This window comes from Perognathus longimembris, chromosome 13, assembly GCF_023159225.1.
Source record: "Perognathus longimembris pacificus isolate PPM17 chromosome 13, ASM2315922v1, whole genome shotgun sequence".
NCBI lineage: Eukaryota > Metazoa > Chordata > Mammalia > Rodentia > Heteromyidae > Perognathus > Perognathus longimembris.
In genome coordinates, this window is record NC_063173.1 from 8,320,023 (window position 1) to 8,344,847 (window position 24,825).

General features: G+C 41.8%; 1 protein-coding gene and 1 long non-coding RNA gene across 19 annotated transcripts in view; one reads left to right on the top strand and one right to left on the bottom strand.

Moving 5' to 3' along the window:
* LOC125362171 overlaps positions 1 to 16,146 on the top strand; it is a 28,764-nt gene extending 12,618 nt beyond the window's left edge. The window contains exon 3 of the long non-coding RNA XR_007213031.1: positions 16,132 to 16,146. This is a non-coding gene — a long non-coding RNA (uncharacterized LOC125362171). The remainder of the gene's footprint in view (positions 1 to 16,131) is intronic.
* Picalm (phosphatidylinositol binding clathrin assembly protein) overlaps positions 1 to 23,227 on the bottom strand; it is an 85,602-nt gene extending 62,375 nt beyond the window's left edge. For 7 of the 18 annotated variants that reach the window (XM_048360872.1, XM_048360871.1, XM_048360870.1 and 4 more), the window contains exon 1: positions 22,685 to 23,227. In XM_048360872.1, the coding sequence (XP_048216829.1) occupies positions 22,685 to 22,814 (130 nt within the window). In that variant the 5' untranslated portion in view covers positions 22,815 to 23,227. The remainder of the gene's footprint in view (positions 1 to 22,684) is intronic. The other 11 variants (XM_048360860.1, XM_048360859.1, XM_048360856.1 and 8 more) reach the window with 3 other exon arrangements.
* Positions 23,228 to 24,825: the final 1,598 nt, after the last annotated feature.

Genomic DNA, 24,825 nt, shown 5'->3' on the forward strand with positions numbered 1-24,825 from the left:
CGCAATTGAGACCATCAACAATGAAACACATTAATCTGACTCTTCTGTTAAATAAGTGATGTAGGGGTCTCACTCATCCCATATCACGAACCAGTCTCTAAATTAGCCTCCAAGTTCTCTACAACACAACACTACCACAGCTAAACCTACTTCACGCAGGGTGGAAACAACGCATCCCACAATTGTCAAAAATCCTTCTATCTTTAGCCTCCATTACAGAACCATTTTCCAATATGCTGTGATGGAACTTGCTCTCTCTTACCTGAATTTTCACATTCCCTGCTCACTCTTCAAGTGTATTTCTTTAGTGAATTCTTCTACTATACAGTTACTAAAACTGAAATATAACTACTTCAAATCTTTTTTTTTCCACTAGTCACCTTAAAAGGAGTCTGTAAACATTTTTATTATTCTTTATCACAGAAGTCAACTGCTAGGATTAGTCAAACAGAGCCTTACTTATGGATTTTAATATTCACATATATGGTACGTGTATACAAAAGACTATAGTTAGATATGTAGATGTGCACATACTGTACTATGTAAACTACAGAACGTGTATATATACTCTCACATTTCTATATTATTCCCTTCATGTGTTCTCCCCCTGAAGGTCTTTGCTTCAGCTACATCAACATCTTCCTTTGCAATTCCTCATGCCAAACACTGTAACCTCAGGTATGCCACACTGCTGTTCCTCTTGCCTAGAATATCCAGATATGTGGCCTGATCTTTCCTGAAATGTCTCGTTTATCAGATGAACTTCCCTGAGTAATTAAAATAACAAGTCCTTAAGAAACTCTTTTACTTCCAAACCATCCTTTTACTTAATGTACTACTTAATGTCTGTCTCTAAACTAGAAATTAGAGGGGGCAGAGTTCTATTTTCTTCTTTATTATATTGCCAACAGCTTAAAACAGTGCCTCACTTACAGTGGGTGACACATGTATTTTGAATAAACATTCATTTTAGTATGTATAAGACAGTAAGCATTTCAAGAAAGCATCTAAAATGTACTTCTTGTATGAACTAAATCAACATTCTACAGCTATTTGTATTCCCAAAAAGTTGAAAAAAATAAGTCCAAGCCCAACACATGTAAAAAGTTTCAAGTTAAAGGATATGTAACAAAAGTTTTCATTGCAATGCTTTTTATCAACTACAGTGTACTTTCAAATGACCACATATAAACAGAAGAATAATTCCAGAGGCTAAAAATAACACTTCGCTTATAGTGAGTAAAATGAAGAATTCGTGCTTAGGTTATAAAGCAGAGTAGAACAAATTCAAAACCAAAGTTATACTAATTCTGAAACATATTTTTCTTCATCGTCTCCGAACTCAGTCATTCTCTCCTTGCAGTAATTTTCCCTCTGCATAACATTTCTACTGTAAAAGTAACCCAATAATTCTTCTAACCACTCAGGAAGGAAAGGAAAATATTTTCCCCACCTCTGGCTAACTCAAAGCAAGCTGCTACAAATAAAAGTCTCGCAGATTAGAATCTCAATAGCCAATGTACTTCTCTCAATCCAAGAGGTATTTCTTAGAAAGCAAAATGGCTGTACAGTGAATAGCAGTTTCCTGGCAAAGTGAAAGGGAACAACACTGACCACACAAACAAAATGTTCTTTTATCATTTAATATATTTTTCCAACAGATGTCTAAAGTACAGAAAATATATTTAATAGCAAGAGTATACATAGGAGCTTGCTGATTCTATAACCAAATTGTTAAGAATGAGGGTATTAGATCATCAGATATCATTAGATATCAGATGAGTGCTGAATTACCTGGTCACTTATTCTTTCAATTAATTATTTAGAGACAGGGTTACTTTGAGTGGCTCAGGTTGGCTTCCAACTGGAAATCCTCCTACCACAGCCTCCAGAATGCTAAGACTTACAGGCATGCACCAACTTCATAATTTAAAACAAGTCCTAAGTTTTGAGCTATTAAAAACAACAGTGGGGATGGGGCATGACTGAAGTGGCAGAGCACCTGAGCAAGTGTGAGCTCTGACCTCAAGACCCTAGTGCTTCCAAAGAAAAGACAAGACAAGACGACGGGCAGCCAGAAAAATGACACAAACACAAAACAACACTGCTGTAATTCAGGGGAAATCATTGAAGTTAAAAATTAAGACAAGGTACCAGAAGATCTTATTAATGTTCTAACTATATTCCTAGAAGGCTACCAGCCTATTTCCCCAGGCTAAGTTCACCAACTTCAAAAACCTAAGGACATTTGGGGTAAGTGAAGCAAACCAGCCAGTGGCATGTGCCAATTATCTAGTTATAGCCAGCTGCAGGGGAAGAAGGGATCTGGGGGCAGCAGCAGGCACACCTGCCATCCCTAGTGATATGGAGAGGCACAAGCAGGAGAATCAGAGCCCAAGTCAGCCTAAACATAAAGCAAGGTCCCATCTAGAAACAACCAACTTGAAAAGGGGCTGGAGGCATGCAAGTGGTAGCTCTCTCTGGGCAGAGTTCAATTCCCAGCACCACCAAGCATAAGGAAACCAAGTAACAACTGTAAGGAAAAAAATCAGTCAGATACCACAAGTGAAAACACTATTTCCATTACTCAAGTCTCTGAAAAATAAATGGAATAAAATATGTAACAATTTATAAAAAGTAAAGACAATTCTACAATTTGATACAGTATGTTTTATTATTAGGTAATAAGCTTTTCATTCCTGTAGCTGAATAATCTTGCAAGAAGAGATTCCCACTGCCCTAAAAATATTCAACAGTATACTGCTGTTAAGTCTTGACAAAGTTTGTTGTCTAAACAGTGATTTTAAAAACAAAAAGACATGTTAACCTGGAAAGGACTCCATCGATGCTTAAGGTTTAGGTGCTTGTAAGTGCCAGAGACAAAAACATTTCTTAAAGTTTTAAAAAATTAACAAAGAGATATACATAACTCTAAGCACAGAAATTTCTTCAGAACATTTAAAAAGCAACAAAAAGAGTTTTATTGCAGAGACCAATATATGAGGCATTAACAGAAAACTCTTAGGACTAGGAGAATGGTTTGTGCTTCAGAAATAATTTATAAAATAAATCAAACTGCTTCACCTGGTATGGGAATGTGGCTTAGTGGTTGAGTGCTTACCTAGCATGCATGACACCCAAGGTTAGATTCCTCAGTACCACATACACAGAAAATGCCTGAAGTGGCGCTGTGGCTCAAGTGGTAGAGTGCTAGCCTTGAGCAAAAGAAGCTCAGGAGAGTGCTCAGGCCCTGAGGTCAAGACCCAGGATGGGCAAAAAAGAAAGAAAGAAAAGAAAATGCTTCACCTGAAAGAACTTATGTTGTTATATTACTAAAAGGAAATGTATAATGAATCAAATGAGTTATATCTAAGGAAACACCCACTATTTTAAAATCATATTATTTTTGCAATAATGTTTTAGTGTATATTTTAACTTAGGAATTTCAATATTATGACAATAATTGCTTCATCTATATCCTTAACATTTGCATATTTGAATAAACAAAACTTACTTGAAGATTTGGCACAGGAAAAAAACTGAAAGAACTGTATTAGCAACCTACAGAAAACAACTGATTTTTTTTTTTTTTTTTTTGGCCAGTCCTGGGCCTTGGACTCAGGGCCTGAGCACTGTCCCTGGCTTCTTCCCGCTCAAGGCTAGCACTCTGCCACTTGAGCCACAGCGCCGCTTCTGGCCGTTTTCTGTATATGTGGTGCTGGGGAATCGAACCTAGGGCCTCGCGAGGCAGGCACTCTTGCCACTAGGCTATATCCCCAGCCCCTGATTTTTAACATTTATATTATCCCATATTCCTGTCCTCACACTAACATGAAATAGTGTAAATTGTCTTAAAGCCCTGGGTGGTTTTACACACCTGTATTGTTAGCTGCCTGGGAGGAAGTGGAGGCAGGACTGTGGATTTAGGACAGGCAGAGCAGACTGTATCTCAAAAACAAAAGAACGAGGGTTGTGGCTGATAACTAATATTCATGAGGTCCTGGGTTCAATCAGTACTCCAGCGCCCCACCAAAAAATTAAAAAACAAAACAAACTTAAAATGGAAAGTATTTCAAGGCTAGGACATAAGAAGCATTTCAAAAATGGGAGTGGGAGGGATTATTCTGGTTGAAGAGGAAGGAGTGAACTGAAAAATGAATACTTAAGAAAGAATTCAGATGGAGTTAGGTATACAAAGCCAACTTCTAGGATAGTTCACATTCATATTTGTATAGACTGTAGCTTCTTAAAAAGTCAAAGTTGAACATAAGTCAAACTTACGAATTTTGGAAGGACAAAGTAAACTGTTTTAGTTTACAGCTATTATGCAATTGCTCTAAAATTTTAATCAACACACAAAGCACCATTTTCACATCAGCCCAATCCACTCTCACCCAGTAGTTTTCTATAAACATAAAAAGAAGAAAACATCTTCACCAAAAGCAAAAACTCAAGAAAATGTTCAGAAAAACCTAATTTTATAATACTCAAAATCCTGTCACTGACTTTGCAGTTCAAGTGAGAGTCCCTTCCTAGTTTCATTATCAAAATGTTTTTAACCTTATATGAGAGCATTATCAACATAAAATAATCTGAAAGCTTTGAACTTCTAGATAATATGGTAGAGTCTGCATTCTTACCACTAGATGGCATACTGAACAGTGAACAATAATAGGACTCTGCCAAGAAGAGTGCTGTTCAGTCTCATCTACAAAGCAGTTCCTTAATTTTGAGCTTATTTAGGATTCCATTTTAGCATGCTAACATGATTATTTCCAAAGCTAGAGACCTTCATCTCAGCCAAAATTACAAACAAGAATCTTAGGACTAAGGAAACAAATAAGCCCTAGCTGAATAATTATTTCTATACTAATTTTCAATTCGTCAGAAAATGCAAGATACTAAAAACAACAGAAAATACATCACTTAATGTAAGAATCGAAAATATTTATTTAAGCTGGATAAGGAAACAATAAAAGCATTACAATTCTCTAAAATAAGAAAAGTAATAGCTGTGCTAGTGGCTCATCCCTGTAATCCTAGCTACTCAGGAGGCTGAGATCTGAGGATCAAGGCTCGAATCCAGCCTGGGCAGAAACATCTATGAGACTCTTATCTCTAATTAACCACACACCAAAAAAGCCGTAGAGCACTAGCCTTGAGCAAAAGAACTCAGGGACAGCTCCCAGGCCCTGAGTTCAAGCCCCATGAAAAAAACAAAAAACAAGCAAGCAAGCTAGCAATCAAGGAAGATCCATCTAACAAACACAAGGTGTTTGCGTTCTCTTCTTTGCAGATTTGAAGTTTCAGAATCACAATCTCACCAGTCAAGAAAACATTAAATATCAGGTAATTTAAGAGCAAAGTTTATGTGCCAAAATAGATTTTGTATTAGTAAGAATCTGCTAGCAGCTATTATTAACCCAATTAGGAGTGTTATCAGGATTCTCATGACAGTCTACTACTATAATCGGAAACACAAAAACCCGACTTCCTAAGCAAAGTTAACTGAGTACTTCTCTTTCTTCCACTGAAACTGCAAATCACTCTAAGTCCCAAAAAGTTGAGGACAGGGCTGGGGATATGGCCTAGTGGCAAGAGTGCTTGCCTCGTATACTTGAAGCCCTGGGTTCGATTCCCCAGCACCACATATACAGAAAATTGCCAGAAGGGGCGCTGTGGCTCAAGTGGCAGAGTGCTAGCCTTGAGCAAAAAGAAGCCAGGGACAGTGCTCAGGCCCTGAGTCCAAGCCCCAGGACTGGCCAAAAAAAAAAAAAAAGGTGAGGACAGAAAAAATTTAATTCCAACAAGACAAGGAAAGGGAAACCAAAGTTTTGAGAGAATCTAAAGCAAATGTAGATTAAGAGTATTACAAAGGTAGGGGGAAAAAAATTACCTCAAGAGATTAAAGAAATTGGTACTAAACCTGAAGAAAAGTATACACTGGTTATGAATGATTAAGTGTGCTGGGTTGTTTTGAAGTCTTAGTTCATACCTGTTGACTCAGTGTAGAATTCCTTAAAAATGATCCCAATTTGAACTATAAATTATGTCACTGTAGTAAAGTGACCTAATAAAATTTTATATAGATAAGGAAATAATATACTACCACCAGGCGACCACAGTGGTGGCTTACTTCTATAATCCCAGCATTAAGGAGACAAGGCAAGAAGGCTACATAGGCCTTGTCTCCAAACTCATCCCCCCTGCAAAATTTAAAAATATTTAATGTGGCTCACACCTATAATCCTATCTACTCAGGAGGCTGATATACAGCCCAGACAGGAAAAGTCCATGAGACTTTTAGCTCCAATTAACCACCAAAGAACTGTTAGTAGAGATGTAGCTCAAGTGACAGAATATTTGTTTCGAGTAAAAAAAAAAAGTCAGGGACAGTGTCCAAGCCCTGAGCTCAAGCACCAGGACCAGCACATACCCAAAAGATGAAGGCAAATTCTCAAGACTCTTCTTTCTACTTTTATCTTGCACCATATATGGCAGTGTCTTGTGCTCATGTGATGGGTGTAAATATTTGTGGATTCTGATCTGAAACAAAAGGCTATTTCTTCATTTGTAAGATTGGGGTGGGGTGTGTGTGTGTGTGATTATTAGGCAAAAACTCCTTCCTGTAGCTAGGTTAGTATTGTTCACTAACAGCCATGCTTTTATCTTAAAGGTAAATAGGAACTCAAAATAATTTTTTCTGTCTAGTCAGGGAGAATAATGGTTGCATTTAGTTTCCCTGCCCATCTTTCACTCAGAAAACAGAAGTCCTTTTCCATGTCCCCAGAGTAATTAGAACAATGAGAATCTTTGAATCTTTATATTTACCTTGTAAATCTCAGTTAAGAACAAACAAAAATCCTGCTTACTCTATATATATCCACTGTATCATAAAACTGACCCAGCAGAGTCTTAGGAGGCAGGAATATGATGCATTGAACAAAGATCCTGCTGTCATGGAGTTTATGTAGTAGTAAATGAACAAATACATGCCAGATGGAGGAAATTGCTAAAGACTTCTGAGCAGTTAGAAAAAAATAGGAGAATGTGTTTGGAAGTTTGTATTTATACATAATAACCAGAAAGTGAGTCCCAGATAAAGAGACTTAAGAATTATGACAACAGTATGAGCATGTCACCAGTGGTCAAGAGTCTTTGGGCGCTGAACTGGTGTTCAACTATCACCTTCCACACAGCAGGGAACTGTGGTGTCATTTCATTCATTCTACATCTGTTTCTTCAGTCTTGCCAAACCAGTCACGTGAAACAGAATCTTCTCTAACTTTACAAAGCTTCTAGTTTTAGGCAGATGGTAGTAAAAAGTAGAAATCTCAATGTTCACCACACAATTCACAATCAAAACAACACGTGAAGTTAGGCGTGGTGGCACACAAATCTATAATCCTAGCTTCAGGAGGCTAGCAAAGGGGATGTGAAGTATTTTAGAGCAGCCTTGGTTACAAAGCAGAATGTGGACTCAAAAACGGGGAAAATGGGCTAAGAAAAGGGGGGAAATGACAGATGTAGCTAGAAACCAATCTACATGGCTTTTAGTTTTGAAATAATGCTATTTTAGTGCAATCACTATAAGCTAGTCAAGAAACTCCGTGAGATTCCCTTTCCAATTAACTAGGAGCAAAAAAAAAAAGCCTGACTGGAAGCATGGCTCAAATGGAAGTACTAGCTGGCCATGAGTTCAAGCCAGCATGCACACACAAATCAATTCAGTAGTAACTTTCAATGTAAGCCTTTAATTTCCATAAGAAATAATCACTATCATAATTCTACAAAAGGGAATAACCGCCAACACACAAAAAAACTCTATCTTCCCACATTTCATAATCATATTGCTGATTATATATGAAAAATAATTAAATAACTATATATTGAAATAATTTCATTTCCTCAAATATTGCTGTAGACATAAATAATAAAAATACTTTCTAACACAGAAATCTATCTTAAAAGATGTCAAAATTAAACTAAAGGTGCTACTTTTTGGTGACTGTTCTGGTGTTTGAACTCAGAGCCTGGACACTATCACTGACTGAACTGTTTTGCCAAAGCTAGCATGCTAGCATTTGACCATACCTCTACTTTTGCCTTTTTGGTAGTTTACTGTAGATAAGAGTCTCACGGATTTTCCTGACAGGACTGGCTTCAAATCATGATCTTCAGACCTCACCCTCCTGAGTAGCTAGAAGTATAAGCATGAGCTAGTGGTGTCTGGCAGATGTTTTCTTTTTTAAACATACCAGTAACTTGAAAGAAAAAAAATCTATCAATCTAAATATAAAAATGCAAACTCTATTGTTGACGTTATATGTAAAGACCTAGGTGAATTTCCTTTGGCGTATGCCACGTGGCTACTGTATATGTATATGTACACTGTATATGTATATGTATACTGTATATGTATATGTACACTGTGTATTGTATATATGACTACCTGATCTACGGAAGGGAAAGAAAAATGGTGTAAGATATCACAAGAAATGTACACACTGCCCTATTATGTAACTGTACCCCTTTTGCACAACACGTCAAAAAAATTTAATTAACAAATTTTAAAAAATAAATATAAAAATGCAAGCTTTGGCTATCAAAAAAGTATATTTGTTGATCTGAACTAAGAGTCCTCTGAGGTCTTTATGAAGGATAAACCTGCATAGGCTGTTGTGAGTTTAAAAAAAAAATAGAAAACCAGCCATAAATAAATGAATCAGGCAAGCATGAGGCCCTGAGTTCAAGTCCCATTACTAGCACAAAAAGAAAAGAAAGAGAGGGGGAGGGGAGAGGGAAGGGGAGCACTGCAGGAGAATGGAACTATTTAATTACAAGTACCACCTATGGCTTGGCAGGTATAGCCCAGCTGTCTGCTTAGGAAAGGGAGACAGAACAGGAGATCTTTCCTCTCTCATGGAACAAAGTCAACATGATGACCAAAGCAAAAAATAAGACAGAAGAAAACTCACACCTTCTGCTGAATATTTTTTCTCCTAAAACACACAAATCCATGCCAACTGCTCCTGCCAATGACCAGACTGTATACAGTTCAAATTGTTTTTCATGTCATGATAACAAACTAGTATGCATATGATGGAGAAGACCCAAAAGCTCAGAGCAATTGTTTCAGTCATAATTTCCAAAGCCAAGAACTAAAGGGCTAAAGAAGCACAAATACAGTGCCACAGAATAGCTGAGAACGGAAACAATTAGAAAACAGCGAATCCGAAAAATGGATTTTCCTCCAGTCATACAGGGCTAGGCCAGTACCTGTATTTCAATTAGGGGCTTTTCCTTCTTCAAGCCTTTGACCAATTTCCTCAAGAAGGGTACACAGTTGTTTCCAGATGCAACCTCACTTATAGAAAAGACTAGTTCTCTAATTTTCCTGACTATACCGTTCTCTATAAGTTCTCTTTGGGTTAAAATTCCTTAAAATTTTAGGTAGTGATGAAGAACCTTGAAATCAGGCAACCTGGAGGACTTTTAACCCAGAGAACTTTTAGAGAATGGTCCACACCTGTAATCTCAGCATCAGGGAAGTCTGAGGCCAGCCTGAGATACATATAATGAAACCCAAGCAGATGCTAAATATCACTATCATTAGTGAACTACAAGCCAAAATTGCATTGAGATATACTTCATACCCACTAGGATGACTTTAAAAAACAAAAAGGGCATTGATAATAACAAGTATTACTAAGAATATGGAGAAACAAAAGCTTCATACATTGCTAGTGGGGATGTAAAATATAAAAATAGTACAGCTACTATGGGAAGGTTTGGTAAAACTAAAAATTTACAACCCAGCAGTTACTGATAGGAATATACCTAAGAGAACTAAACTTGCTCACACACAAAAAAAAAGTGTACACAAATATTCACAGTACTGGTGTTCTCAGCCAAAAAGAAATGTGATCTATCCATATAGGAACACTACTCAGCTACAAAGAAAAGAATTGAGTACTATTACATGCTATAGCAAGGAAAAGCCTTAAAAAGATATCTAAGTTAACAACTCCAGAAATAGGCATATATTATAGGATTTTATTTTTAGGAATATCCCGAATAGTAAAATCTACAGACAAAGAAAAAAATAGATTCATAGTCGCACAAAGAGTAGAGAAAAGACTGGAAATGACTATTCACAGATAATGAATTTCTTTTTTAGGGAAAGGAAAATGTTGTAGATGATAGTTACACACCATGTTACGAATACAGTAAACTCCAATGAACTACATATACTTAGTAAGAATTCAGTTTTACATGAGCTATGCTTCAATTTACAGTTTGTAGTCAGGCATGGTGGTACCTATCTGCAATCCCAGAAATGAGGAGGATGAGGCAGAAAGATGATGAGTTTCTGGACAATTTGGATTACACAGTAAGACTGTCTCAAAAAAATAGTAAAAAAAAAAAAAAGTTTAAATTTTAAACACACACACAAGATATATGGTTGGGGCACATTGGCTCCTACACACAATCCCCTCCCCCCCTCCTATCACAGAAGTTGTGCTGGTGGTTTCATATAGGTTAACTGCTGTTTTAAATTATATAATACAAGGCACAAATCAAATTTTTGCAAATGAATCTTTTAAGTAAATCAAAAGGGCTCAACTATCTTCCCCAGAGGAAATTCCATCACTGCCTTTTTGATATTATGTTACATTTTTTATGTTAGGTGTTTTAAAATACAGTACACTTGTATTTAAACATCCCAAGATAGCTAATTCTAGTTCCAGCACATAAATGCGCAAGCGCACACACACACACACACACACACACACACACACACACACCTTATTCTCAGACCTCAGTCACATGAACTCAATTAGCAGTAGAAAGTAGAAAGTAGAGAGTAAGATATAGCAACTGAGTATCCTGTGTGAAGTCACCTGAAAAGTACACCTGCAATCTTTGGTGAGGGAAGCAGTTTGGAAAGCATGCCTAGCCATTATTTGTAAGAAATGCACTTGCATGACAGTATTAGGGCCCCTAGGATGATTCCAAGTAGTAAGTTAATGGTACAATACATGCACCTTCCTAGAATCACTGCTAGGATTTCAAGTGTTCAGAGAAAATTTTCAATGCTTTTCCATCAGCCCTCGGTATCAACTCAAGAGTCTAAATTTAGTGATCATACTTTCACTACCATCACTACATCCCAATTCTTGCTTCAGACTTCACAAGGCTTCCTTCTAAAGTAGTCACTTTTCTTTTACATTTTAATCATCTGTTAAGTGTACTTTATCCTTTTATACATCAAACATAAACCTGCCAGAGTCACACTCTGTGGAATGGCTGAAGGAAACACCTCTGCGAAACATCTCAAATCTGCTTCTAGTTCTCTGCTCATTTTTTCTTTTGGTGTCAGTACTGGGTCTTGCACTCAGGGCCTCACATTCTTGCTTAGATTTTTCCACTCAAAGCTGATGCTCCTACCTCCTGAGCCAGGCCTCCATTTGTGTACCTTTGTGCCGATTAACTGGAGAAAGGAGCCTGGCTTTGAACAACAATCATCAAATTTCAGTCTCCTCTAAATTGCTAGGGATTACAGTCATGATCCCCTCGTGCCAGGTTAAATTTTTGAAACTGCATTTCTTTCAAAAGCAAACACTTGAATATAGTGCTCAAATTGAGCTTTATAATGGAAACTTTTACTCTAACAATGTTTGCAAAACACTAGTCAATATCCAGAGAATTATGAAACAGATATGTCTTATCAATGTTGGTGACTGATTTCACGTGTGTGTATGGTGTGCGTGTGTGTCTGAGACAGGGACTCAAACTTGGTATGTGCTGTTTCCACCTACAAGTTAGTGCTCTACCACCTGAGCCACTCCTCCAACTCCTGATTTTGCATTTGAACATATACTAGCTAATTATGATTTACAACTAATATGACTGCTGGGAAAAATAATCTTAATATCTGCTGAAATATATCCCTACATTATTTCTAGAAATTGTTCATGGAGTGCCCTGAACTGTGAATGCACATTATGTATGCTCATTTATTACTTACTGAGCAAGACAAGGAGAGACAAGACAAAACACAAAACAAGCAAGTTCCTGTATTACAAGGAGAAAATAAACTGTGTGTGACACTAACCACAACTTAATGACATTAGAAATGCTATGAAGGTAATAATGTTGGATTGATAGACATGAGAAAAGTAGTAACATTTTAAAATGAGGCTACATTATAACATGAATGTCAATGAAGTCAATACAATTTAAAGGAAGTAGGAGGGCTAGCGGTGTACCTAAATGTTTGCCTAGAATGTGAAAGACACAAGCAGACACAAAAAAGTATGAGAAAAAAAAGAGTTGGGAGCAGAAAAGAAAAGGGAATAATCTATTTTGACAAAATAGCAGGGAAGATATGCTGTAGACAAGGGTAGTGTATGCAAGGGTGTACACTACTTTAACAGTAAGTAACTTATTCGCATAATGGGTACCTAACACCTGCCTAGTCTTCATCACGAAAAGGGATAGTGTTGGAAGAAATGGGAGGGAAAGAGGAATGTCAAATAGATCAAGAGTTCTGAGTTAAGGACAGATTTTATTAAGGCCTTTGGGAAATAAATTTTAGGTACTGCTGTTTAGTTTTTTATCTCAGTTTTCACTGTTCCAAGTAACATTCTACACTCCTTACAATCTACTTAACAATTCAATGACATAATCAAAAGATTATGCCACATCTTTTGCTGCCAATGGTTCTCTTCTAATGGTGAATCACTGTTAACTATCAAACTCAAGGCCAGGTATGGTGGCACATGCCGGAAATGTCAGCTACTAGAGAAGCAAAGGCAGGAGGATTCAAATGGAGGCCATCTCCACGAAGTTGAGATCCTACCTCAAAAGACAAATAGAAACAAAAGGGCTGGAGGTGTGACTCAAAGGAAGAAATCACACAGCACACCCAAGACTTTGAGGCTTCAGAAGATTTAAGTTAGGTCCGCTCTTCTTCAGTACAATTTCTGGTCTCAGAAAAAAACTCTTAAAAAATGGAAAGCCTATAAGGGAAATGCAAATCAAAACAACATTGAGATTCCATCTCACCCCAGCACAGAGAATTCGAACAATAAATGCTGGAGGGAGGGATATGGGGGGGAAGAACCCTATTACACTGTTTGTGAGAATGTCAACTGATACAACCACTCTGGAAGGCAGATTAGAGAGTCCTCAAAAAATTAAACACAGGGCTGGGGATATGGCCTAGTGGTAGAGTGCTTGCCTCATATACATGAGGTCCTGGGTTCAATTCCCCAGCACCACATATATGGAAAATGCCCAGAAGTGGCGCTGTGGCTCAAGTGGCAGAGTGCTAGCCTTGAGCAAAAAGAAGCCAGGGATGGTGCTCAGGCCCTGAGTCCAAGGCCCAGGACTGGCAAAAAAAAAAAAAAAAAAATTTAAACACAGAACTACTCTATGATCCAGCAACAAAACACCACTCTTGGGCATCTACCCAGAGCATTACAAGTCAGGATACAGTAAATACACTTACACATCAAAGTTCATTGCTACACTATTCACAATAACCAGCCAAATGCCTTACTATGGATGAAAGGGTGAAGAAAATGTGGTACATACATACAATGGAATTCTACTCATCCATTTACAAAGAATGGATGGACCTAGATGGACCTAGAACAAATCATGTTAAGTGAAGTAAGCCAGGCTCAGAGACAAATGGCACATGTTTTCTCTCATATGTGGAATCCAGATCTTAAATACAATCACTTGTGATAACACACACTGGGCTCAATGCCTTTACACTCAAATAAGTTGTTTAAAGCTGAGTGTACTTAGAGGACTCCACTGAGGAATTCAATGATCTCTTTATCAAACAAATACTAGGAAGTAGAAACATGTTTTGAGGGGTAAGGGGGCTAGGGCATAAGAATGGAGGAAGGGTGAACAAATGTAGTCATTTATATTCAATGTACTTACATAAAACATGGACTAACTTGAAGGGCTGGGATGCGAGAGAGAAAAATGGGGAACAACAAAAGAAGGAATGACACTAACCAAGAAACACTGACTTAAAGTATTGTAACCCCTTTGTATAATTACTTAATAAAAAAATAAAAAAATAAAAATAACTATTTACAACTATGAAAAAAACATAACACCTGAGAGCCTGACAGGTACCAGTGGCTCCTACCTATAGCCCTAGCTACTCAAGAGGCTGAGATCTGGAGGACTGATGTTCAAAGCTTTCCCCAGAGATTTCATCTCCAAAATAACCAGCAAAAAGTTGGGCTGGAGGCACTGATCAAGTGGCAGAGTACCAAAGAGCAAGCATATCAAGAAATCATGAGGCACTAAGTTCACAACTTGGTACCAACAACAACAATTTGAAGGCCCCCCAAAAAAGCTGTTTGTTACATGATTTTTCTGTATTTACTGTAGGAATTGAAAATGAGAAATTAATTTATTTATGTTAAAACAATTAACTGTTCCATAAAAAATTACTTTCTGAAAATACAAGAGTGGTATAATTTTACATTTCTTGCAAACTCCACTAACTGGCTTAATAAAAAACTGTTCAAGGGGCTGGGACTGTGCTTAGTGGTAGAGTGCTTGCCTAGTGCTTGCCTATGCATGAAGCCCTGGGTTTGATTCCTCAATACCACAAACACAGATAAAGCCAGAAGTGGCGCTGTGGCTCAAGGGGTAGAGTATTAGCCTTGAGCACAGAAAGGCTCAGGGACTGAGTTCAAGCCCCAGGACCAGCCAATACATTCGATCTGTTCCAGTTCCAGGATCACATATCACATAGGTGCTGGAAATCTCCAATGTGGAATGATAAAAACAAAAACGGAAAAGGCAAATTATATCTTAGTTCAAATACAATTTTGACCTCACAAACTTGCTGCAAGTCTTGCGACTCCTTGGAATCCCTGGATTGTACTTGAAGAACCGATGAGAGGTTTGGTCCAGTGGCTTACTATAGTCCCAGCTACTCTGGAGTTAGAGACCCAGAGGATAGCATGAGGTTGGCCCTGGGCAAAACTTGAGACTCTTCTTGTAGAAGCGCCAAGCACAAGATCCTGAATTCAAACCCCAACACTTCTTGTAATCCCAACATTCAGGACACTAAGGTATCAATTTTAGGCTAGCCTGGGCTATGCAACAAGTTCTAGGCCAGCCTGGGCTACATTAAGAACCTGTCTCAAAGAAACAAAACGCTGTTGAAGAAGTAAAGGCAATACAATGGAGCAAAGAAAAGTCCTCTATCTTTGGTACTGAACAAGTGAACATACACATTAAAAAAAAAACAAACCTCTGTATAGACCTTATACCTTTCACAAAACTTAAGATAGATCACAAAACTAAATGCAAAATACAAAACAATAAAGCTTCTGGAAGGCAACATAGGAGAAAATCTAGATGACCTTGCGTTTGGTCATTACTTTTAGACACAACACTGAAGGCATAATCCATGAAAGTGATAAACTACTTTTCACTGTAGTTTTTTTTTTTTTTTGGGGGGGGGCCAGTCCCTGGGGCCTGAGCACTGTCCCTGGCTTCTTTTTGCTCAAGGCTAGCACTCTACCTCTTGAGCTACAGTGCTACCTCCGGCTTTTTCCATGTATAGGGTGCTGAGGAATTGAACCCAGGGTTTCATGCATGCTAGACAAGCACTCTACCGCTAAGCCACATTCCTAGCCCCTGAAGTTAAGAAATTTCTGCTCTGTAAAAGACACTGTTAAGAGAACAAAAAGACAAACAACAGACTAGGAGAAAATATTTGCAAAAGCTATGTCTGATGAGGGACACTTATCCAAAATATAGGTACAACTCTTAAAATGCAACAACAAAAATGATTCTGACCACTAGAAAGGTTCAAAGGCCTTAACAAAAACCTCATTAAAGATAACTAGATAACAAGTAAGCACTGGAAAGAGCTCCACATCTTTTCATCCCATCACCAAGATAATGCAAACCAAGACCAAAATAACAGATACCAGTAAAACACCTCTATGAGAATGGCCAAAATCCAAAAATGACAATGCTGAAAGCTGGTGAGCCCTAGTTTGTGATGGGAATAAAATAATCATGCAGTAGCAGTGACAATGGAAGACAGTGTCCTGTAAAATCAAACATATTCTTGAGGGCTGGGAATATGGCCTAGTGGTAAAGTACCCGCCTTATATACGTGAAGCCCTGGGTTTGATTCCTCAGCACCACATATATAGAAAAAAAGCCGGAAGTGGCGTTGTGGCTCAAGCGGTAGAGTGCTCGCCTTGAGGAAAAAAAAAAAAAAAAAAGAAAGAAGCCAGGGACAGTACTCAGGCCCAGAGTTCAAGCCCCAGGACTGGCATGAAACAAAACAAAACAAACATATTCTTATAACACAAAAACCCATGTTGACAACAGCTTAACTTTTAACTGCCAAAACTAGGAAGCAACCAAAATGTCCTTTAGCAAGTAAATGGACAGATAAACTATGGTTCATCTAGTCAAAAGACTATTATCAGTGCCAAAAAGAAATGAGCGATTATGTCATGAAGTCATAGAGAAATCTTAACTCTCTATTGTATTACTAAGTTAAGAATCCAACCTGGAAAGGTCAAAACTATGAAGATAATAAAAAAGAGCAGTGGTTTCCAGGGGTCTGGGGAAGTACTGAGAATTTTTAGGACAATTAAATTATTAATATAATACTGTAATAGATATATGTCATACATTTGCCTACACCCATGGAATGTACAATACTTCAAGAGTGAATCCTAATGTGACCTATGGCCTCGGGGTGGTAATGATATGTCAATACAGGTCATCAGTTACATAACTGGTGTAAAAAGTCACATGGAGAAAACAGTACAGACTACAAGACCTGGGTTCAAATCTTCACTCACTTTTTCCTAGATGCATGACCTTGGGAGAGCAGAGTCTCCATCACTCAGCAGTTAAGAAGAATGAACTAGTTAATTAAGTATTCTGTATGTAAACATACAAAAGCATAAATTGCCAAAAACTAAAATTAACCTAGGCATAACCATAAAGAACATGTACACTGTTACCTACAAATGTAATTTGAGGGGGCTGGGGATATGGCCTAGTGGCAAGAGCACTTGCCTCATATACATGAAGCCCTGGGTTCAATTCCTCAGCACCACATATACAGAAAATGGCCAGAAGTGGCGCTGTGGCTCAAGTGGCAGAGTGCTAGCCTTGAGCAAAAAGAAGCCAGGGACAGTGCTCAGGCCCCGAGTCCAAGTCCAGGACTGGCCAAAAGAAAAAAAAATGTAATTTGAGAAATCCTTAACAATTGGTCAAAACTCTGAACTTCCTGGCTTAGATTCTTTTAAACTGGGCATTGTTGGTTGGGGGGGGGGGGGGGGCGGCTGGTAATGTGGCCTAGTGGTAGAGTGCTTGCCTTGCATATGAAGCACTCAACTGGGTTTGATTCCTCAGCATCACATAAAACAGAAAAAGCCAGAAGTGGCGCTGTGGCTCAAGTGGTAGAGTACTAGCCTTGAGCAAAAAGCCAGGGACAGTGCTCAGGCCCTGAGTTCAAGCCTCCGGAATAGCAAAGGGGGGGAGGGGGCGTGGTGCGGGAGAAGGAAAGCTAAGATATGAAAGGTCAACCCCAGTAAAAATGTTCTCTAGACTCCATCTCCAAAACTAACAAGCAAAAAGCAGGGCTGGAGAAAGGATTTCAAAACTCACTACATACACACACACACACACACACACACACACACACACACACATTCCCTTTTAAAATGAGTATCAGACAAATCTAACTGTGCAGAACTTTCCATAACAAAAGACAATATACAAAATGAACATACAAAATTCTAGAAGGTCAAATCCCAAACTGAATTCTCTAGAGAAATGTATAAGCAGTTCCACTAAGGACAGGGAGACAGAATACAAAGTAACGGAAATGCCAGTTTAGCCACCAAACTTTGAAAGCTTACAAAGCTTAACCAACAAGCTTTTACATTTATTTTTCTTACTTCTTTGATTCTTTAAACCCTTTGGAAACAGAGAAGTAAACAAAGGTGATTGTCTATACATTATGAGGTACTTTCACATACCTTTTCCCCATGAGTATAAAGTCCCAGACTCACCTCAAATTCGCGTTCTGAGTGCTTGGAATACAAACAGATGTGTACCACTATGCCATATTTAATGTGGCTTTCACATTAAATTTTCTAAATGATGACAGAGGTCAAAAATAAACCATTTCGCTGGGAGCTAGTGGCTCAAGGCCTGTAATCCTAGCTACTCAGGAGATTGAGATCTGAGGGTCACAGTTCAAAGCCAGCCCAGGCAGGAAAGCCCATGAGACTCCAAAAAGCTGGAAGTAGAGCTGTGGCTCAAGCGGTAAGAGCATCTTGGGTAAAAAAAACTCACAGAGTCCAAGCCCCAGGGTTGGCACCAAAAATGTGTATACTTAAATTATTTTATTTAAATTAACACAATTCTGGTGATTAGATTTTTATTTTATTTTATTTTAGGTTGTGGGGCTTGAACTCTGGGCCAGAGGGCTGTCCCTGAGTTCTTCAGCTCAAGGCCGGTGCTGTATCACTTGAGTCACAGCACCACTGCCAGTTTTCTGGTGGTTAACTGGAGATAAGAGTCTCACAGACTTTCCTGCCCGGACTGGCTTTGAACCACGACCCTCAGATCTCAACCTCCTGAGTAGGATTATAGGCCTGAGCCACTGGCGGCAGTGTGATTAGATTTTTTTCAAACAATGAGTGTAGTTTCAGAACAGCCAAGTATTTCAAACAAATGCTTTGAGAATCATATGAAAGAAACTACTCAAGTTAAATACAGTACTATACTTCTGCACTCTAGACTCAAACCACTTAGAAATTATCTATATATGACATATTATTAACATAAAAAGCATAAGGGCTCAACATATGATATTAAGCATTTCCTAAAATAAGCACACCAGTGTTGTGTAATTACTTTACCAAGATGTTTTACAATTCATCTTAACTACAAATACAACAGCTACAGAAATGTCTGTCAGTTCTAGGTAAAGTTTTTCTTACAGTACAAACTAAACTACAGTTGGCTCTCTGTTTCCATGGGATTCCACATCCTGGAATTCACCCAATCTCAGGTCAAAAATAATTTTTGGAAAGAAAACATGTGTCTGTACTGGACTTTCCTCTTGTCATTCCCTAAACAATACAACTATTTACATGCATTTACCCTGTATCAGATGTAAGCAATCTAGAGATGATATCAAGCATACAGGAGAAAGTACACAGTTTGTATGCAAACACTAAGTGTGGCACTTTATTTAAGGAACAGAGCAGCTATGGACTTAGCTATTTGGAGGTGGGGGTATTTTGTGCCAAACTAAAATCCTCCCAATACAAGGACTGCTACTCTTCTTGATTATGAATGATATTAGGGGCCTGAAACTGAACATAATCATGATTGTTCTTATGCAGCTTTCAAGTTTAATGACTCTTTTCGTGCCACTAAGGATAATAGTTAACACTTTTATCCCTAACAACTAGAAGCACAGAAAAAAGACCTTTCTTCCACAAGCATTTAATGTCGTATGAATTAAGCTATAATTCATGGATTATAGTCACTTCCTAATATGGAAAGTTCTTGGCAAGTACACAAAACCCACCTCCACAGTCGTAAGGGCTTACAAGGAAAATAACAGTCTTCAGCATGTTTTGTAAAATGCTGCCATTAAAAATAAATAAATAAAATTGTTTCTACTCAGTCTGAAGCAGTAGGCATTAGTTGTTGGAAACATGAATCTTTCACTATTAAAAAAGTTCCCAAGTGAGAAAAATACTACTTAAATGATACAGTTCTGCTTTAAAGCCTTTAATTCATAATGACAACAAGAACTGTTTGTGGAAGTCTTTTCCAATCTCTCAAAGCATGTGCAAACATGAGAAAGGAAAGGTTTGTAAACCGTTTTTATTGGTAAGACTGACTTACATTTGTTTGTTAGTGACAGTTTCAAGGGCATTTGAAACAGCAAAAGGGAAAATAGTATCACTGTTTTAGGATCTCATTGCAAAGAAATGGAGGCACTTTATTTACATAGTATTTTAAAATATTACCAGGTGATTCCAGCTCTACAAACAAGGAAAGCTGTAAACATGGCAGCAGTAGAAAAAAAAGAACTAAATATGAGATTATACCTAAACCCAGGGACCATGTGCAGTAGTGGCTATTACAAGAGAAAAGGCCATTAGCATAAATAAAAACTCTCCTAAGTTGACATGCTAAATTGAAACCCTTATGTACAACTACTTAAATTTTTAATAGAAAACAATGATAAAAACCACAAGCAAATAAATGTTCTCTAACCAACCTATCTGCTATGGTGTCTAGTAGTGTGTCTAAAACAACAAAAAAAAATCACACAGCTACATCTAAAGTAAAATATGCCTTTATAGACTTTTAGGAGGTAGTTACAAACATTTTTGAGTACAGGAAGAGTAAAATAGTTCCCTAATCACAAGTTATTTCTTCTTCCCCCTCCACACGAATAAGCAAAACTAAACTAACAAAACAAAAACCAGAATTAACACAATGTTAGCACAAACCAAGATTTGATCAAGAAAAATCAAGTAGTTTTCTGAAGGGATGTAAATAAGTAGGTACGTCTATGTGGGATATTAGATAAAAGAATTACTTATGGGGCGAGGAAGGTGGCTTAGTGGTAGCCTGTTTGCCTAGCATGCATGAAGCCCCGGGTTCATTCCTCAGTACCAAATACATAGAAAAGGCCGGAAGTGGCACTGTGGCTCAAGTGGAAGAGGGCTAGCCTTCAGCAAATGCAGCTCAGGGACAGTGCCCAGGTCCTGAGTTCAAGGCCCAGGACTGGCAAAAAAAAAAGATTTGCAACATAGTCGAGATGCAGTTAAAAGAATGTTCTGTTCATAAGTGTCACCCTATAAATATATTTTCTATCTAAACAAGCTAAAACTAATCATTAAAAAGCACCTTCCTGGTGGCTGGGAATATGGCCTAGTGGTATAGAGTGCTTGCCTCCTATACATGAAGTCCTGGGTGCGATTTCTCAACACCACATATATAGAAAAAGCCAGAAGGGGCGCTGTGGCTCAAGTGGTGGGGTGCTAGCCTTGAGCAAAAAAGAAGCTAGGGACAGTGCTCAGGCCCTGAGTTCAAACCCCAGGAATGGCAAAAAAAAAAAAAAAAGCACCTTGCTGGAGTGTCAGAAGCACACAAACAGTAATGACTTTCATAAGCCCTTTCCACAGAGAAGAAACAAATTACAAAGAATAATGGGCTTGTCTGCAGCAGTATTTGTTCTTATGGAACTTCATGAGCAAAGTATCTTGGAAGAAGAATATGCATTTGGTACTTTTTTTTTCAAGTATAAACCCCACAGCCAAAGCCCAAATGAAAAATCAGAACAGAATTCCTGTCTGTGAATTCCCTTTAAGGACATGCTCACTCTTGCTTCACAAGGTAAAGCAAACTAATTTTCATGTATGATGAAAGTCAGCCGGGCTAGCTAATGTGCCTTGTAGCCATTTAAAAAGAGAACTAACCACGGTGACTATTTTTTTTCCTTTAGTTTCAGGTCGGAGCTCCTTTGACTCAGGGCTAGGTGATCAGCTGAGCTTTGTACCCTGAGGTGAAGGAGTGTAAAGAAAAAGGAGGTGGTGGCTTACAGGTGGCTTTGCGGGTTTTGGGGAAAAAAAATATGAGGGGAGTTCGTTCTGTTAACTGTAGCAAGTTAGTGAATGGAGTAAGAATACATCAGGAAAACTCCCATTTCCCCCAAAAGTTGGTCGGCTTAAACGAAAGGATAGCCAAACAAGTCCCCAACGTTCTTCTGCCAATGTAATTTAACTGGATGATTGGTACTGTACTAAATCCATCTCGAATCCCAACCGTCTAGGTTTCGCCCTCAAGCTTCCAAGTTCAAACGGCCAGGGCAACTGACTCAAACTAGCAGGATCCGCTAAGTCCTTCTTCCCCGATCCTCCTATGAATTCCTCCGAAAACAGGGAGGGGGGCTGACACTCACAACTCACCCCCCAACACCTCCCCTCCAAAAAAAAAGGCCAGGACACCGGGTTAAATGCCAACGGAGAGAAACAAAAACGCTAACTTGCCCATCCCAGCCCCACACCGAGTCCGAGTGCTCCTGCGGCTCCCCAAGGTGGTGGGGGAGGGGAGGGAAAACCGGATAACGGGGATAAAACTGGGAAGAACGTGGGGCGAAGGAACTTGGCTGAAGGCGCTGGGGGGCGGGAGGGGGGGGGAGGGAGGTAAGTGAAGGAAGAAAGAACCGAGAGGGGAGGACGGTGATGGGAAGGAAACCGGAGCACCGAAGAGGAGGAGAGGAAGTGGGGACGACTTGAAGGGCCTGCGGCCTAAGAGGGATCTGGGTGCAAGCGAGGAAAACTGGACGTCTACGGAACCCCGAAAAAGGCTAAAGGGAAGACAATGGGGCGGCGAGTCCCAGAGGAGCGGGGCCCGGGACGGACGGACGGCGGGGCAGCGGGGGGGGGGGCGGAGGCTGCAGCAGCCCAGGGCTGTGGGGAGCGGGGGGGTCCCCCGCGGCCGCCCGGAGACCGGGGTTTGGGGGGTAGGGGGGGGGGGACCGAGGCCGTGAAGGCGGGTGCGAGGGAGGCCTCGCCCGGCCGCGGGGAGGCGGGGAGCGGCGGGCGCCGCGGGCCGCACTCACAGTCCAGGTGCTTCTTCTTGGGCCCCATGATCTCGTGGGTCGTGGCCTTGCATACTGTCTTGGACACGGCGGAGCCGGTGACACTGTGCTGGGCGGCGGTGATCCGGTCCGTCAGGCTCTGGCCCGACATCGCTGCGGCGGCTCCTCCGCCCCGCGTCCGCTCGGCAGCCGCCGGGGACCGGGACCCCAAGCGCCGGAGAGCCCCCGCCCCCCCTCCCCCGCGGGGCACCCCGACCCCACCGGCCTCCCCGCCCGCCCGCCCGCCCGCCCGCCGCCGGCCTGGGGCGGGGTCAGGGCCGCGCGCCGCCGCCGCTCGGTCCCGGAGCACCGGCCCGCGTCTCACGCCGCCACCCCCTCCCCGCCGACACGGGGTCCGACCCGTCGCCGGGCACGGCCAGGCTCCCCGCCCCCCCCCCGCCGCAGCTCAGCCCACCCCGCCTCCGGTCAGCTGGAGCCGGGCAGGGGAAAGAGGCACGGGAAGCCGCAGGAAAATGGCGGCGCCAGGCTCCTCCTCGGAGCTTTCCGGGCAGCCTCGGGTCACGTGACTCGGGCGCCGCCCCCTTCTCCCTGCTCCCGCCCCTTTTTCCCTCCGCTGGGCTCGGCGTGGGGTGGGGCGGGAGGCGGGGGGGGGGGGGGGAAGAGCGGGGCGGCGCCCGCGTCTCACGCGGAGGAACCCGCGGGGCGGGCGCAACAGGAGGCCCGCCCGGGGGCCGTGCGCGCCCGCCGCGTCACGTGACCCCGCTGCCAACAGGTCGCCTGGGGCTGGCGGGGGTCACAGAGGGGGGAGGAGGGAGGCGGGGCGGGACGGGGCGGGGCCCGGCGGCGGGGCGGGCGCGGCGGCGGGCCTCGCGTCCCCTGCCCTTCCCCCCCCCCCTTCCCGCTCCCTCCGGCTCCTCCGAGCGTCAGCCGACGGCGGGACCGCGGAGGTGCGGCTGCCGGGCGGCCGGGCGGGCGGCGTCGGGGCCCGCTCCCGGGGCTCCCCTCGCGGAGCCCGGCTCCGGCTCCGGCTCCGCCGCCTCTTCTCTCAGCCGACCCGCGGGCCTGTCTGCTCCTCGCCGTGTTTGCCCCAGAGGGGTTTTTGGGGGTTCCCCTTCCCCACTGTTTTCCTTGACGGGCTCGGCAATGTCGCCTGGCTTTGTTTATCTCTACCGTGCAAACTCGACGCGCTCCGCGTGGGGTGAGTGGGGACGGCGAGCCGCCCGCGTGCGCCCCGCGTCCCCCGCCGTGGGAGTGGGGACGCCCAGCCGCCCGCGTGCGCCCCGCGACCCCCCGCCGTGGGAGTGGGGACGCCCAGCCGCCCGCGTGCGCCCCGCGCCCCCCGCCGTGGGAGTGGGGACGCCCAGCCGCCCGCGTGCGCCCCGCGCCCCCCGCCGTGGGAGTGGGGACGCCCAGCCGGCCCCGCGCCCCCCGCCGTGTCCCCGCGCCCCCCGCCGTGGGAGTGGGGACGCCCAGCCGGCCCCGCGCCCCCCGCCGTGGGAGTGGGGACGCCCAGCCGCCCGCGTGCGCCCCGTGTCAAGTGCACAGGAAGCGCGCAGCGGCTCTGGAATGTGAGAGGGAAGTAGTGGGTGATGTCACCGCGACTGGCTGACCCTGCCCGCCAGGCTGACGGACGGACTGACGGCTGCGGGGATGGGAGGAGGCGAGGGAGGGGGAATGGAGAGCCCACCCCCACCCCCCAGGTCAGATTTCCATGGAAAGACATTGACGCTGCGCCCTAGGCATTTTTAGAGGAACCTTTATTTCTGGAGAATCTGTTGTCATCCTATCCAACTCTGTTAACACGGCCTTTTAAAATAGTAGGGCTGTACATTTAACCCGAGGTTAAAACACTTTAGGCCTCTGTGAATGTTAAGTTGCCATCACACTCATAGGAAATCTTGCTAGTTGCAAATGAAATGCTAACATACTCAGAAAATCTGTGTATGCCATCTGCCAGACGAACCCAAAATACTGTGCTTCAATCTGGTGACTCGGAATGCACAGCTAATAGATATTTAATATTTTATGTATCATGTCAGGAATTTTATAGTTCCAACCCCCCCCCCCACACACACACTCTACATACACACATACACAGTTTTTCCTCTACTGTGCCTGGTGAAATTCTGCAGCACCATTGCTTTTGCGAGGGACTTACAGTT